We start from the raw sequence: 18117 nt of genomic DNA on the forward strand, positions 1-18117 counted from the left end.
TTATCGTCCTTGATTGCTCCTTTTATAGCTCGATCATCTAGGGGACCCACAGGTTTTTTAGCAGGCTTCCTGCTTCTAATGTACTTAAAAACATTTTGTTATTTCTTTTTGAGTTTTTGGCTAGCTGTTCCTCAAAATTTTTTTTGCTTTTCTTACTACATTTTTATACTTGATTTGACAGTGTTTATGTTCTTTTCTATTTATTTCACTAGGATTGGACTTCCACTTCTGAAAAGATACCTTTTTGTCCCTTACTGCTTCTTTTACATGGTGGTTAAGCCCCAGTGACTCTTTTTTAGGTCTCTTGCTATGCTTTTTAATTTGGGGTATACATTTAAGTTGGGCCTCTATTATGGTGTCTTTAAAAAGTTTCCATGCAGCTTTCAGGGATTTGGCTCTAGTCACTGTGCCTTTTAATTCCTGTTTAACAAACCTCCTCATTTTTGTGTAATTCCCCTTTTTGAAATTAAATGCCAGGGTGCTGGACTGCTGAGGTGTTCTTCCCACCACAGGAATGTTGAATGTTATTATATTATGGTCACTATTCCCAAGCGGTCCTGTAACGGTTATATCCTGGACCTGATCCTGCACTCCACTCAGGATTAAATCGAGAATTGCCTCTCCCCTTGTGGGTTCCTGTACCAGCTGCTTCAAGAAGCAGTCATTTAAGCCATTGAGAAATTTTATCTCCGCTTCTCTTCCTGAGGTGACATGGATCCAGTCAATATGGGGGTAATTGAAATCCCCCATTATTACAGAGTTCTTTATTTTGGTAGCCTCTCTAATCTCCCTTAGCATTTCAATGTCAGTATCGCTGTCCTGGTCAGGTGGTCGGTAATATATCCCTACTGCTAATTTCTTATTATTGGAGCATGGAATTACTATCCATAGAGATTCTACTGAACATGTTGATTCACTTAATATTTTTATTTCGTTTGATTCTACATTATCTTTCACATACAGTGCCACTCCGCCACCCAGCCGGCCTGCTCTATCCTTTCTATATATTTTATAGCCCAGTATGATTGTGTCCCACATATTTTCCTCATTCCACCAGGTTTGATTTGACAGTGTTTATGTTCTTTTCTATTTATCTCACTCTTTTCCGAAAGATCCGCGTCTAGACTGGCGCTTTTTTCCAGCAAAGCTCTGTGCCAAAAAAAGGGGGCAGCCATTTTTATGCTAATGAAGTGGGGAAGATTTAAATCCCCACTTCATTAGCAATTGCGATACATCTAATTTGCATCCCTTTTACGAAAAAGGGATGCAGTCTAGACGTAGCCCCTTTGTTTTCCTGGTAGACTTGGGTCCCAGCATATGCAAGTTTTATGTTTCAGTCAAATTTTTAGTTCTGCTCAAGCTATTTCAGTATTTCTTTTAAAGAAGATCTATCTAAATAAACATTTATGTCACACTTATCATCACAGTATCTGAATATATTAGGTTAAGTCCACTTGAGTGTAGGGACAGCAGTGCAAGCTGCTTTAAATCACCTCCAATTTTGTCCAAATGATGGAGCCAACCAGAACAGAGTTAAAAAAAAAAGCAAATAATGCTGGGTAGCGACGAGCAAGGTCTAGGGCAACTGAGAGCTTTGCTGCTTCAGTATATCTAGCTTTGCCAAGCTGCAGTTTAACATAATACACTAATACCACAATACCATGTCTCTACGGGTATGTCTACACTACCCCACTAGTTCGAACTAGCGGGGTAATGTAGGCATACCGCACTTGCAAATGAAGCCAGCGGGGTTTTCAAAATGGCGGCTCCCCGCTTATGCAAATGAAGCCCGGGAAATTCAAATCCCGGGCTTCATTTGCAAGTGCGGTATGCCTACATTACCCTCCTAGTTCGAACTAGGAGGGAAGTGTAGACATACCCTACTGGGGCTTAGATCAGCTCAACTAGTTCACACCCCTGAACAAAATAATTAGATCAACCTAATGTTAGGTGTGGATCAGACCTGGTTTAATGAAATGGCTAAAAGTAGCTGGATTATATCCATGAACATGTCCCTATAATATATGTGGAAGGATCAACCCTAGCAGTATATCTCAGAGATACTTAAATGTTTCTGGTGTCAGTGAAGGCTGGCTTTCTAGCTAGGTCAGGTAACATTTGTATGATATTAACACATATATCCCACCAGTGCCAGACTTAGGCCTTATCTACACTAAAAGCAGCCTTGTTGACATATATGTAAAATTTACATATATAGGAGCAGCAGCATGTAGTACAGAAGGGCTCATACAGAGGCAGCAGCATAAGTTGGCAGGGGGCTCCCTGGGAGCGGGACCAGAAGCCCGCTGGCTGCCGTCCCCAGTTTCGGGGACTATTGAATAATTGTGTAACCACTAAGATTTCATGCGGTTATACAGCCATTCAATTATCCAATATTCCTAGTCCACACTGTGATGTGTAGTAAAGATGTTAAATTGCAGTTATCTGGCTAATCGTGTAGTTGATAGAAGTTTGTATCGACTACACAATTTGTCAATAAGGACCACTCAGCAGAGCTGCTGCGGGGGGGGGGGGGGGAGGTTAGAAGTGCTGCAGCTCTGCATTTTAAATGTAGTAAGAGCAGCTGGGACCCCCCCGCGGACAGGGGCTTCTGCTGGAGCACCCTCCCTCTATCAGAGGCAGTGGGGGGAAGGGGAGGCAGCACCATGAAGATGGTACTGGGGGGAACCGGTTTTTAAGATGGCTCCCCACCTCACCCCCACTTAGTGCCTCTCATTCAGAGGCAGCAAGGGGTGGACGTGGGGGGAGCAAGTAGTTGAATACTACCTGATAAGCTTATGCACATCCCTAATGTGTAGCTACTTGTAATGAAAATCAGGCCTTCCTTCTGCCAGAATCCAGAAAAAGTTCAGCAAACTGAAACTCACCACTTTTACATAATGGAATAATCTCACACTGTTGCAATATGAGCATCAAAACAGGTCTCTAACAAACTCAATTCACAAGGTGAATTCCTGAGTTCTATGAAGTAAACGTCGAAAGTGCCATTAATTTTAATGGGGGCAGGATTTCACATTCAAAAGCGACTGTATTAAATAGGTTGAGATTGTCACCCAAACCTTTCTCCATGCTAAACATAATTCAATTGTATCAAATATCAAACACTATTTTTAAGTTTTTGCAGGCATGGGCAGCACACAGGACCATGCAGATACACATTTGCCCCAGCAGTACAGCAACTGGTAGCTTTGAGCAGCGTGGGTCCACCATGGCAAGCAGGCAGCCTGCCTGCCTGCCTGTCACATTGTGCCTCCAGCTGGGAGCCACCTATGGTAAGAGTCTGAGAGGGTATGTCTACACTTGCACCCTAGTTCGAACTAGGGATGCAAACGTAGGCATTCGAAATAGTCAATGAAGCGGGGATTTAAAGATCCGGCGCTTCATTAGCATGATCTCGCCGGTGCGTTACTCTGATCAACAGCTGTTTCGAAAGTGAAAGTGCACACCGGGACGCGTTAGTTCGAATCAAGGGGACTTTCACTTTCGAAACAGCTGTTGATCAGAGTAACGGGCCAGTGAGATCATGCTAAGGAAGCGCAGGATCTTTAAATCCCCGCTTCATTGACTATTTCGAATGCCTACATTTGCATCCTAGTTCAAACTAGGATGCAAGTGTAGACATACCCCCGTCAGAGCCTGCACTTCTCACCTATCCTGCTGCCCAACCTCCACCTCAAGTCAGAATCCCCACCTGCACCCCAACTCGCTCTCAGACCACACTTCTCCATTAATAAAATAGAAAAGTGCAGACAGTGACCACTTACCAAAATTGTTGGGAGAGGCTCCCCTGCAAAAATTATTGCTACCCCTGCTCTAATACCATATGTATGCAAACTGATGTGTGTATGTCCACCACACACTTCTCTCTGGTTGTCTAGCCTAGAATTAGCATCTTCATAATATACATGCCATAGATAAGCATAATAATGACATATTCAGAATAAATAAATGTCTGAAACTACAGTGTCTACACAGATTCTTTGACACAGAGGCAGCTAGAAAACACAGAGCACTCTGTCTACTGTAAAATTTGATCAATTGCTTATCCCTTATTCAGGATTATTACCATCATTATATTTCAGTAATACAATTTAATTGCTAAATACTAAGTCTGTTAAGTGTTCAAAGTGCCCTTAAAGTGGATGGAGATTTCTAGTGGAGAATTCTCCCTGTGCAAGGGTATGGAACACTCCAATATGAGGAGAGATTAAGACTGGGACTTTTCATCTTGGAAAAAGGTGAATAAGGGGGATATGATATAGGTCTATCAAATCATGACTGCTGGGGAGAGAGTAAACAAGAAAGTCTTATTAACTCCTTCTCATAACACAAGAACTAGGAGTCACCAAATGAAATTAACATGCAACAGATTTAAGACAATCAAAAGGAAGTATTTTTTTCACAAATTGCACGTTCAACCTTTGGAACTCCTTGCCAGAGGGTGCCGAGAAAGTCAAGATTATATCAAGGTTCACAAAAGAACCTGATGAGGTCCTGGAGGGCAGATCCATACATTTGCCAGGATGGACAGGGTAGTGTCTCTTGCCTCTGTTTGTCAGAAGCTGGGAATGGGTGAGAAGGAATGGATCACTTGCTGATTCTGTTCATTCCTTCTGGGATACCTGTCATTAACCACTGTAGGATGACAGGATACTGGGCTAGATGAACCTTTGCTCTGACTCTGTATAGTCATTCTTATGTTCTTATAACTCTGTTGCCTTGTCTATATTTATAGGGGCATCTATGCTCTGTAGATCAATCTTCTGGGGTTCGATTTAGTAGGTCTAGTAAGGACCTGCTAAGTTGAATCTGATGGTGTCCTCATCAACCCCGGTTGCGAGAAGTAAAGGAAGTTGACAGGAGAGTTTCTCCAGTCAACCTCACACAGGAGTATGCCAGAGAACTTCAAGGTAGGTTGACTCCAATGACGCAATTCTTGCAGCTGGAGTTGCCCATCTTAAATTGACTTTATCTCATAGTGTAGGCCTGGCCTTAATTGCCTTTGCCACCTTCTATGCTCAATCCCAAGAGGGCATTTTTTCAGAGGGATGTGGGACAGGCAGAGGAAGGGATGTGGTAAAGCAGAGCAAGCTTTCCCAGTTGTCCACTGTTATAAATTCCTGTGACAATAGCTTGGCTTACCTATGAGCAGAACCTAATTTTCACAGAGAGTCCGAATCCGGGAGCTTCCCATATTAATTCCTTCTCTACTATATTTGAGCACAACTTGGATGTAGTGGAGAGTCATTACCTATTTTTTTTTTCTCTATAATCAATTTCCAGAGGGCTATGTTTTCTCAAACATGGTATTAAAATAGTAGCTTAACTCTTATTAATACATTTGACTGACTTACAAAGGACCTCCAGTCAGTTTCACAATCCACATAAATGTTCCGAAAGGCAGATTTCCCATTTGTACTAGTATGTCTGATGTAGGTGAAAAAAATGTGTAAAAACTCATATGGTGAGACATCTCTTTTGCCTACGCACCACATGCAGCTGAGTTTATTCCTCCTGAGGGCTGGAACAGTTTACTCATGAAGTGAGTTTGTAATCTGCCTTTTCAGACCACTGCATATAAAGACGGGGGGGGGGGGAGAGGGGGGGAGAGGTTGTTTGTGTATTCTGGTCACTTTGGATCAAATCACAACCACCTACAAGATCTGACAACATACAGAAGTAATGACATGCAATTTTTCAGAATATGGCAAACCTGATCTGTGTGCTACTTGTAGCCTATGAAATACATCTAATGTTTGTTTTCACAGGTTCACTGAGTATGTTTGAGAGATGGATTTGACTTCGATGCCTTTTCACTCCATTTATAATCTCATGTATATCCAAAGTATTAGGCAGCAGAAATCCAAATACACAGAAATTGCATGGAAATCATTGTTATATAGAGCGGAACTCAAAATATGGTCAGTTATTTAGAGGTTTTCAAAACTGAAAAATGTTCGTGCTTTTTTTTTGTTCAGATAGAAAATAAAAAAACAACCAGGAAGGGAAAACATACAAACTGATATTACAAAGTATGTAAAGGAAGGATTTTATATATATATGCATATTAATTTTAATTAATATTTTAGTTGTTCCTGCGCTGAATTATTATAAATGAATAGAAAAAAAATTACTTAAGGTGATTGAAATTTCATTAAAATATCAATAATCAGTTTTTAACATATAAAGGTTGCACTTTATAGGTTAAATAACAATCATTTGCCTACCTGAAACAAAATAAGTAGGCCACAATAAAATAACTGGTTGCGCTTATAAGCTGGTGATGAGACAGGATACATATAATAATTGTAACCCAGACTAGAAAATGAAAGAATTGTTCTGGAATGTACAGAGATGTTCTTTCAAAATAAAATCTAAATGCATTCAGTCTAATTGATGGTAATGGAATTGCTTTAAAAACAACATGTTTTTAAGAATAGAAAAATTTGGAACATATTTTAATTACTATTTCTGAAGTCATAAAGCTTACATTCCTTAAATGCTTAAATCTCAATTGTTCTAATTGTAATTTATGAAAATGCCATTTTTTTTCTGAAATCAATTTCAAAATATGAGCTGCAAAAAAATCATTTGTAGCATACCAAAAATTTACTTAAACATATACTTTTTCTATACATTCACTCCAAATTGTAAATAATAAAAAATACAATTTTGGGGTTTTTTAAAGTTAATTAAATAGCTCAGTTTGCCTAATTTCCCATTATAATCATCTATTTTAACTTCATCCAAATCTTGAATTAATTTAATTAATTCACTATTGTTATTTGGGAAAATATATTTTCATTACTTTTCACATAAGGGTCTCATCAGGTACCTCAGGTAAGTAAATCATACTTATGCTAATAGTTCTACTGAACCGACTGGGGCTACTGAGATTCTTTACATGAGCCAGAATATACTAGATCTGGCTAAAAGTGGGTCTTCTGCATACACCCATAAAAGGAATTATGAAAGATGTGTTAAATAGGAATAATATTTAATTATTCAAAACAAGTTGTAACTTTTGGAATTTGTGTTTTAACTACACAGTAAGGAGAACTGTTGGCAAGTTCAGTGCTACCAACAAAGTCTTAAGACTGCATTTACTGGCCTCCAGGCAGTTTAGTAAAGAAAATAAAAGCGAAAAATCCACTTTCCTATATAAATAATACTTGATAAATGATCTAATGTCAGAGCTAATCTTTATGGGTTTCACTGACCGTGTAAACGGGCTCTTCTAAATTACAGCTTTGATTCAGAAAGCAGTGTGTCATTACCCAAAGAACTCCCAGGTAACAGTTTGTAACGACACACAATGATATATATTTGGGGCGTTCACAAGGTGACCAAGAAGCAATTTTAAAACGGAAAACAATCTACCGCCGAGGTCCCTCAGCACTGTTCTCAGCTAAGGCTTGACAGCTAAGCACTGAGCTGGCTTTGCCCTCTGGTAGCCTTACCCTACAATAATACAACCCCAGCTTTAAAGCGACACTTTTCACCACTTGCCGGAGTCTACAGCGCGGTGCGTGGCACACGGGCGGCGCTCCCCCTCAGCCGGGCAGCCCCCGCTGTCTGATCTCACCCCGGCCTCCCGCACTCACTCCCGGGCTCCAAGCGTCCCCCGTACCTCTTGCTGCCTAACCGCACGGGGCACCGCCCCGCTCCCTTCCAGCCGCGCTCCCATCCCCAGACCCCGGCCGCCGCTAGCCTCCCCGGGCCAGTCTCCTCACCGTCATCGTCCTCCTCCAGGGAGCTCACGCAGGGGAAATAGCCGGCGAGCGCCTCGAAGGAGGCGGACAGGCTGCTCCGGCTCGGGGATCTCTGCACACTGCGCCGCGCGCCCGGCCCCTGCCGGCCCATCCTGGACAAGCGGGACCCGCCTTTGGCGCGGTACAAGAAGCGAGGCGTGTTGGCGGCTGGCGGAGCTCCGCAGCAGGTGCCGACGGAGCCTCGGCAGCGGGCGGGGGCTAAGCGGGGTGCAGCCGGGTCCGCTTGCCTCGCCAGTCAGCAGGTGGGCGTTAGCCCCAACTCGTTCCCGCCCGCAGCTGCTCTGCTGCTGGCTCAGGGAGAGCGAGGGGCAAGCCCGGGAATGAGGCGTCAGCGAGCTCTGCCTGCAGGACTGCTGCCGGGGGTCGGAGCCAAAGCCTGGCGGCGTCCCCAGCCCCTCGTCTCTCTGGTCAGAGCGAGCGAGTCCGCCAAAGAGCAGCGAGAAAGGGGCCGCAGATGAGATGAGACAGAGCTAGAGCGAGCAGCTGGTGTCAAGGTTCGCCACCCTCCCATATTTCTCTACTTTACTTTACTTTTTTCGATAGGGGGCTACTGCCAGATCATTCGCTAACGGCACGTGTGTCTGGTATTAGCACGCCTGTTGGACAGACTGTTACATCATAGTTGGCTGTTGGTAGTCCTCACTTTTCACCCCACCGTTGTTAAATGGTATCATAACATTTAGACTCTCTGTCTCCTTGGTGGTGCAATCTGTTAGTATTATTAACGGCATCTGTGGTAGTTGGATATTCAGTACAAAACAACCCAAAGCACTGGCTGGCATAAAAAAGGGCTATTTACTACTGAAAATCTTTCACTGTGTTTAATGAATTATTCTTCAACGATCTCTGAGACAATGCAAAAGAGACATCAAGTTGACAAACTGCTTTAGAACTCAGATTACAAGTGGGATTTTCGGACTGGCTATTTTATACCCATCTTTATAATGCCCAGTAAATGAAACTTTAACTGTTTTAATTTTATGTATTAACTCCTCAATAATAAAGTGTCTGCATGCAAAATGCCTAATGTTCATACAGAATGCTTATAGGATAAGGTCCCTAAAGCAAATATTTAGGGTTAGTCTCTTGAAAGAAATATTCCTACCTACATAATAAGAGGTTCTATATTGTCATTATTATTATTATTTTATTATTATTCCACTGTGCTAAAGAATCACTTTAGGATGGAACATGTGATCACTTTGAACTAATTGTAATCATATACTGCTAGCTATTTATACAGTGTGCTTCACATTTTCATTTCCAAATCATGCTAATCTAATGTTCCTGATTAGTTATATCTTAGGTGTACCAAATTATAAACAGAAGACAAATCAAATAAATGGAGAAACCCCTGCTTTCTTCTTTCATGAGTAACTAAATAAGAAAAGAACCTGACATTAAAATTTCCACAAGAGAGTACATCATTGAATGTTAAAGTGAGCTACCCTGCAATGTAAAAACCAAGTGTTCAAAATCAAGCTCAAACCTAATTCCCCTGTCTGGCTACAGACAAATTGCACAAACCCAGCGCTTGGACCCAGGATCCCATGGGAGTGGAAGGTCTGCACCTGACTCAAACTGAGTCCCAGCCTCAAGCCCTGTTGCTTTGCCATGTAGACACAGCCTCACTGCACTCATGCTTTGGTAGTCTGCCAAACTACCATAATCCCACCGTCTCACTTTCTTTATCCTCTGGACAGTCATGTTTTGCATACTGTGCCATGAACCACAGGCTAGAACAGCTACATTTGGGAAAGCACTAGGAAATCTGGGATATATGTGGTTGGACTCAGGCCTGCATAAAGCAATGCTAGAGTTCCAGGTTGAGACCAGAGTTCAGCTATTCCCAACCTAGGGTTACAAATGAATGTAGATGCTTAAGCCCCTAAATCTGCTACCTTGAGTTTTACAAATCCTCGGCTTACATTGCAGTGCAGACATACTCTATGGCAAATGGCCTGTAACAGGACACTGATCAACAAAAAACAGATACTCCATGCAGTACATTTTAAAATATGCCTATGCATTGTCAATGATAAACCTACATGAGCCTGTGTGTCATTTATGCTTAGACACCTCCTCCCTACCTGCTGTACACCACTGGGGCAGCATAAAGGGTGCAGGCTTTGGAGTGGGGACTGGGAATGAAGGGTTTGGGGTATAGGAGGGGGCACTGGACTGGGACCGAGAGGTACAGATTGGGGGAATGGACTCAGGGCTGGGACAGGTGATTGGGCTCTGGGAAGGTATTGGGGGGTGTAGGTTGCAGGACAGAGTTTGGATGTGGGAGGGGATTTGGGGCTGGAGCACAGAGTTGGGGGCATAGAAGGGGGTTCCAACTTGAAGCAAGGGATAGAGGTGTGGGAGGTGGATTGGGTGTGGGCTTCAGTTGGGTGGCATTTACCTCAAGCGGCTCCTCGTTGGTATCACAGAGGGGCTATGGCAGGCTCCCTGATTGCACAGCTTCCAGAAGTGGCCACCAGGTCTGGCTCCTATGCAGAAAGGCCAGGGGGCACTGCATGCTACCCACACATATGGGCACTGCCCCACGGCTCCCATTGGTTGCCAATGGGAACTGTGGTGGCAGTGCCTGTGGGTGGTACCTGTGGAGCAGAAACTGACGGCAAGGCACAGAGCTTTCCTAATTACCCCTCCATCTATTGGTTGCAGGACAAGCAGTTTTAACAGGGCAGGCAGGGAGCCTGTCTTAGATCTGCTGCACCATTGACTGGGCTTTCAGTGGCCTGGTCATCAGTGCTGACTGGATCCACTAGGATACTTTTCAATCAGGCACTCCTGTCAAAAACCACAGGCCTGGCAACACTAGATCCAGACCTTGGCAAATTGTTTTCAGTGGTTTCAGACTGCCAGTGCAGTTGCAGAAGGAGAAAATCATTTGTTTCTTACCATAAAAATGTTTTGATAAAGGTCTAGAAGGGGGTTCACAGGCTAATACAATAAGAAATCTAACCGCATACAGTATATAGTGACTCAGACCACTGAAGACTTTGCTTTAGATTTTAGTCTGCAGAAAATAGTGCTGGACATGCCATTGAAAAGCAATGAATGGCAGAACATTCATAATAGAAGTAAAAAATGCTCATCAAATTCTTTCAATATATGAACATTGATTATCACTAGACAAAATGTAAAAGCTTTCTTTGATAATGTTACCTTGGAATGCTGCAAAGGATTTTGTGAAGTCAGAATTTCAATGTGTGCTATTTTATAGTGAGTTCCACATTTGTATTTGTGCAGATTGTTTTTTTTTTTAACTGGTCAAGTGAGAGACTGTGGTTCTGAATATCCTATGGCATGTACATTTCTTTTGATGATATCATAGCAATTGATAATTTCAGAATAAAATTTTAGTTTGCTAAATGTGACCTTTAAACTCCGCTAAACCAAAACAATAAAATAGAGGGCTACACAAAAGTAAGTTCCTTAAGGTCCTGTACCACACTACTATTGGAACTTGCATGGAATAAATATATTTTATATATATTCTCAAAAGAATATTCTGGCTCTCAAAAAAGAGTTTTTCACATCCCACAGGAGACTGTCATGTTCTGAACTCATTAGAACATTATCCAGACCAGGATCTCAAAAACCTGAAATAGCAAAAAAACATTAAAGGTATTCCACATGCTGTATGATAGGGACTATACTGTGCACTTATTTTAATACTCAAATTTACATTTGGTAAAGGAAATTCTGAATATAAGATGTATGTGGTTTAGTTTTCAGAAGAACTGAGCACCCACAGCTGTCACTATTATGCTTTGGTGATTTGATTTTCAGAGATGCCGATAACAGTGGGAATTGGAGATAGCTGATATCGCCGAAACTTAAAGTGCAATAATTATATACTGGTTTACATATGTAATAGAAAGGGTAATAGATATAGCTTTCTGTTCGCCGCGAACCTAAGATTATTCCTAATTTAAACTACTCACTGACAAAGATTTGATTTTACTGCAATATAAAATGTTTATTGACTTAAAAATGCTGTTAGCAAATCCTATACATTCAATAGACTATTCTTGAATTAGTAAATAAAGAATTTTTAAAATTGCAATCTAAAGTTACATTCAGTACGGATTAGCTTTCAGTGGTTAGCTACAGTCCTCCTATCTCCATGTAGTTTCCCAATACAAGGAACTCTCCCCACATCATATCTTGAATAATTGTATAGCAATCATTTTGATGTCATTTTTCTGGATTCCATTCTTTTTTCAATGCTCTTTAATATTTTAAGAACATAAGGACAGCCATACTGAGTCAGACCAAAGGTCCATCCTAGCCCGGTGTTCCGTTTTCTGACAGTGGCCAATGCCAGGTGCCCCAGAGGGAATGAATAGAAGAGGTAATCATTAACAAATCCATTCCCTGTCATCCATTCCCAGCTTCTGAAAAACAGATGCTAGGGACACCATTCCTGTCCATCCTGGCTAATAGCCATTTTCTGAGCATCTGCTGTTTAGTAATTTGATATCAACACTTACATATTTTTGCTATTGTACAACTCACAGAAATGTTCCATTCTCTTGATTCTCATTCATTTCTTACTTTGAGGATCAACTTCATCTCAATTGTTAGCCTACTGAAGTTAATGGATGACTTTAGCCCTGACAATAACAATCTGAAAAATCTGATTATTAAATGTCTGATCGGTCCAGTAATTATTTGATGATCACAAAGTGATCTTGACTGCTATTCTTTAGAATACGTAAGTCTCAACCTCTACAGGTGAACTTTTGAGATGGAAAAGTAATTAAAATGTTTTATTTTTCTGTATAAAACTCCCTACCCCAAACACAAACAAGAACAAAAAAAATACTCTAAGACTATGTCTACACTGCAATTTGCATATCTTTTTCTGCTTTTTTTCTGAAAGAGGTTTTTCCAACATTTGGCCCATCTACATGGGCCAATTGTTGGGAAAAAAACGTCTTTCGGAACATCCACTCTTCCTCATAGAATGAGGTCACAGGGATGCTGAAAAAACACATCTGCTTTTCCAACATTTTTTTTTGGAAAAGCAGATGCATTCCTTGGACATGGCAGAGCTTTCCCAGGATACCATCCCAGAAAAGCTCTGCAGTTTAGACATAACCTAAGTTAGACATTTTAAGATCCAAGTAAGTGTTAGATGTTTAGATTTTTAAAAATAATAACACAGCAGAATTATTAGCTCTGCACATGACCCTTCCTCCTTTATTATGCCTCAATGACCATTAAGGAACTTGGAAAAATCCCTATGGATTATTTAATATTTGCAAAACTACAAATTAGGGTAAGTCACGCACTGTATAATTAGACCATGTGAATGGTCTAAACATTAATTGACATGCTCTGTATAACTTAACAGTAATTAAGGATTCTGAACTGAAGCAGAATACTTAAATCAAGTAAAATAGTGCTTTTTTTATTAAAATAATATTGCATTTTGAAGATCACAGAACAATTTTCAAACTGGGGAGGAGATCAGCAAAATATCCTACTTCATAGTGTTTTCTATAAAGATGGAAAAGAAGGCACATAGAAATCAAAGTGCATACTTTTTAAAAATAAATATATTTGAGGAAAAAACACTAAACAGGATAAATAAAATTATATAAAATATTAAATGATTTTAAAGAATTGCAAATTCACACTGCCTATCCATTCTCTTCATTCAACCCTAGTTCACCTTTCTTATTAGCACATTAATCCAGACAGTCTGAACCTCTCAAAGGCCTGTAACCTCTTAGAACCCTCCGATTAAAAATAAAGTGAAGGAATTTACAAAAGAAAAATTCCTATTTATTTCTTCATAGCTAACGGCATGTATTCTACACTATAGATATCCAACACATATTACATTACTACAGTGTAATTTAATTTGGTTCCTGAAACCATAGCTTTATGAGACATGAGTTGTCTCCACCCATAATTCAGGAAGCTTCAGAAATGGCAGAAGCTGCCTATAAATGTTGATCTGATAGTAGCATGTGATGTATGCTGCACAGAGTTACATTAGCTTTGTTAATGCGGCAGGCTGGTGGCATTATTTAATTATACTGTGGAAAAGCTCCTTCTGATTTGTATGCTGGTATTTTTTATAGTAATTGGCCACAGAAACAGATTCCAGTGTAATGCTGTTACTAGTTGCACAAGAAAGTAACAAATGAAAACAATATGGCAAGAAAAAGAAGACACAGAAAACAAAATAGTATACATACCACATCATGCTTCCAACTAAGATAAGCACTGTAATGTTTATCCAGAAGGATATACAAGGTTTGCTGATAATTTTGTTGCAGGAGTTCATGTTCAGTCAGCCTTGCCATTCCAAGTTAAGAAAAATTCACTGTCATCAAGCAATGAAAGCTTCTGGAGAATCCAGTTGTCAGAACTTAAATGAGACATTAGAATGTGAAAGTCTATATGCCCTAATTTTGACATCACATTTAGAAACTTAAAAGTCCTCTAAGTGCAAATCATAGAAGCAGCTCTCTTTCAGGCGCCTTTATGCATAATGAAATGATCTCTTTTTCTTTACATGACAGATACTGTGTGTTGGATGCTTTATAAGGTGGCCATATTTCCCTATACTGAATATGGGACACCTGGAAAATTACTCGTATTCAAGTGAGATCAACAGCCATCAGTCAGAACTATGTGACATCAAATTTACTGAGCCCTTGTTAAAAATATCTCTAGCTAGAATCTTTGTATTTATCTTTATTTTTAAGGTTTGAATGAGGAGAGCTAACACACGTATTCCCGAGCATCTGTCTCTCTCACACAAGGGTGGTGTAACTGACCAACCTGACCCAGCCCTTCCTACCCAGTTCACACCAGAACATGGCCAGCAGCAGCCTTTTGGCACTTTGCAGGAGGGAAGGGATGGGAGTTGCTTGTAGCCACAGGGTTTGGGACTGGGGGTGACTTGGCCCCTGTCGCTACAACAGTGGTCCCCAATGCGGTGCCCGCGAGCACCATGGCACCCACTGGGGCATTTATGTGCGCTCGCCGAGTGATTGTGGCTGGCCCCGCCCCCGGGCATGTGGCTCATGGGGGACGCTGACCTCCGGGCGTATGGCGCATGGCGGGTGCCGGCCCCATGGCGCGTGGTACATGGGGGGTGCCAGCTCCGCCCCCGGCTGCGTGGCATGTGGGCAGCGCCAACCCCGGGTGTGCCGCGTGTGGGTGGCCCCGCCCCCGCACACCCAGCATCCCCAAAAGGTTGGGGACCACTGCTCTACAAAGATCATCTCCTCCTTCTTCTCCTCCCCTCATGCTTCCCTGTGGCCAGATGAATCTTGTCCCTTTCTGCCCATAGAAAGGCAGTTGACACCTGTAAGCTGCTGCTGGACACTGATGTAACCCCGCCACCTCCTGTTCCCTGGCTATAGCTTGGCAGGAAGGGGTTAATCTCTAAGGCTGCAGTGTGCACCAGGGCCCAGGGAACCTGACTGCAGGGGCTTTAGCCAACCTAGCCAGAGAGGTGGCTCTGCATGGGAGGGTGCCTAGGGGACAGAGCAGCCCCACACTCTCTTGGGGCAGGACATAAGGTGGAGGAAGTGTGTGGAGTGTGCTAAGACCCTGTCCATGGAGCTGCAGAGAAGCCTACAGGATTGGAGCACAAACAGGCTGGAAACAGCTTCCTCCTGAGGGGTGGAGAAGCTTCCCCTGCCAGTGCTGTGTGGGGCTTTGGCACATACAGGACTTGGCTCCTCCTGGCCAGTGTATGGGCCAGATGGCCTTGAGCTTTCCCAGGCTGCCAGCCCAGCCAGAGGTAATGGGGGAAGGAAGGAGCCTGTCAGCCAGGCTGTGAGTGAGTTGAATGATCTGATTAGGGGCTGGTTCTCTGCAAGGTGCTGGGAACAGGCTGCACTCTGCTGGGAGGGATATGCAGGAGCAGCAGGGCTCTGGGGGTGGAGGGCACAGCAAAGAGAAGAGAGTGAGAAGGGAAGCATGTAAAGGTCCAATAGGTGGGCAGTCGAGGTGACGCATAACTATCCTCAGTGCTGACTGGAACAGTGGCGAAGGTGGAGGGCCTGCTGACCAAGAAGAGGCACTTAAGCAGGGAATACACTGATGGACCATCCGGGGGAGTGGCTGGCCCTGCACACTGCAAACTTGTCCAGCCACCAGCCTTGCACACCCCTCATACCCCATCCCCCTCGTCACTCACTGGAACCCGCGACTCATCACTGGTGGATAGGTTGCTGGCAAATGAGGATATGGCCAGCAGTAGGACCGCGCCGCCTCCCTGCCCCCCCCCCCCCCCCCCCCCCCCCCGTACAGATAGGAGAAGAGAGACAAAATACTGTATGGGACAATTTTTCCGTTTTTAAGAAAAAGTAGGGAAACCTCCAAGAGGGCTTAAATATGAGACTGTCCCTTTAAAAATAGGCCCTCTAGTTACTCTAACATGTTATAGTACAGTGCATTGCTTTACTGACTAGCCATCAAATAAATGGTCCTGAGATTTCTTTTGGTATATAGGGCCTTGCACAATACCTCAGCACCAAAGCAAATGTCACTTAGGGCTTGAACCCTCAAAGTGCCTGCACTGACTTTTTAAGTACTGGCTTGACAAACCTTGGCTGGGATGATTTAGTTGAGATTGATCCTGCTTTTAGCAAGGGATTGGATTTGACCTCCTGATTTCTCTTCCAACCTGTGAGTCTTTGATTCTGTGACTTCAGTGGATGTTGGCAGCAATCAGGACCTCACGGGAGTATTTCATGCTATTAGCCCTGAATCATTTAGACCCAGTGGCTCTACTAGAACTCCTAGTAGATGTAGAAGTCTATAGTGTGGAACCAGAAGGACTGAGGACATTATTTTTGGCTGAAAGTACAAAGGACCTTATATGGCACATAGGACTGTCTGCATGTGGGTGGTGGATTTCATCTCCAAAAATTTAGTTCTCTAAAGGATCATCTTAATATAAAAAGTCATCCATTAACTCACTGACTACAAGTCTCAAAGGGATAGCTGTGTTAGTCTGTATCTGCAAAAACAAAAAGAAGTCCCATGGCACCTTAGGGCATATCTACACTAGGGAATTATGTATTTCAAAATAACAACTCCCAAAATAACTATTTTGAAATAAGCATTATTCCTCATGGAAAGCAAGAGTTATTATTTTGAAATAACCAGCCCTTTATTTCAAAATAATAGACTTGGTAATGTAGATGCTCTGCCTGTTATTTCAAAATAAGGGGAGTTATTTTGAAGTAACTCCCCAGTGTAGACCAGGGCTTAGAGACTAACAAATGGATTTGGGAATAAGCTTTTGTGGGAAAATCCCACAAGCGTTTTCACTGACTATAAACTCCAGTTCTTGTAAAGATGTCAGTGTAGATCAGGACCTATCCAATATTCAGCAGTTTTATCCTACTAACATATTTTTTAACTGACAGAATCCCAAATTTTAGTTTTATTTTTTAGATCTCACAATTGTTGTTCTGTTCTATTTTAGTACTATACTGCACTCAGTACTAGGGTAGCTGAGTTCTGGCAGCATTTTCAAGCCTTAATCCCAAAAGGACTTTTCACCTGAAGAGTAGCATTCATAAGACTGACACTCCCTTCTTCTACTCAAGATCTTCAGCCAACCAACACACAAACAACTGTCCCACCAAACCAAATATAAAATCCTGATACAAAATCAACTTAAATAACCCCCAATAAAAGTAAATTAATCAAGAGGTAAAAAATTAAAAGCCCTCCGCTAAACAGAGTTTTAATCCTGAAAAGGGAGAAGTTCCAGAAACTCCAATAAGTCCAGTAGGGATTTCGTTGTTGCTACAGATTTTACATGGGAAGTCTCAGAAACTATAGTAATGTGTAGCAGTATACCACACAGTAGATTATCTATTGAAGGTCCAATAACCACTGAAGTCAGTGGGAGGAATCTCATTAACTTTAATAGACTTTGGATATCATCCTCTAAAATTAAAAGTCCATTTCCATTAAAATTCTGATTTTAAACAGTGTTAATAAAGCAAAAGTGTAAAAAGAATGAGGGTATATGGCATGTGGGAAAGTTGTATACAATTCTGGCAATCAATTTGCTCTCAGAAGTCAGACACTGCCATAGGTTTGAAACTACAGGCAGTCCCCGGGTTACGTACAAGATAGGGACTGTAGGTTTGTTCTTAAGTTGAATTTGTATGAAAGTCGGAACTGGTACATATTGTAGGGGAAACTCTAGCCAAACATTTTTTTTAGTTTTGGATCTCATAGGGAAAGGTTAACTCCCCTCTAATGTTTGTTTTGCTGTCTGTTCCCCTGTTCAGAAGATTTCACATCTATTTCTGTC

General features: G+C 42.0%; 1 protein-coding gene across 3 annotated transcripts in view; it reads right to left on the reverse strand.

The window, feature by feature from the left end:
• RIMS2 (regulating synaptic membrane exocytosis 2) overlaps window positions 1-18117 on the reverse strand; it is a 510981-nt gene that overhangs the window by 14647 nt on the left and 478217 nt on the right. The window contains exon 1 of one of the 3 annotated variants that reach the window (XM_075920241.2): window positions 7755-8168. The exons of the other annotated variants lie outside the window; for them this stretch is intronic. Coding sequence (XP_075776356.1) covers window positions 7755-7884 — 130 coding nt within the window. The 5' untranslated portion in view covers window positions 7885-8168. Of the gene's footprint in view, window positions 1-7754; window positions 8169-18117 lie in introns of those variants that run through there. 3 annotated transcript variants of the gene reach the window in all.

This window comes from Pelodiscus sinensis, chromosome 2 (assembly GCF_052426305.1).
Source record: "Pelodiscus sinensis isolate ZL-2025 chromosome 2, ASM5242630v1, whole genome shotgun sequence".
Taxonomy (NCBI): domain Eukaryota; kingdom Metazoa; phylum Chordata; order Testudines; family Trionychidae; genus Pelodiscus; species Pelodiscus sinensis.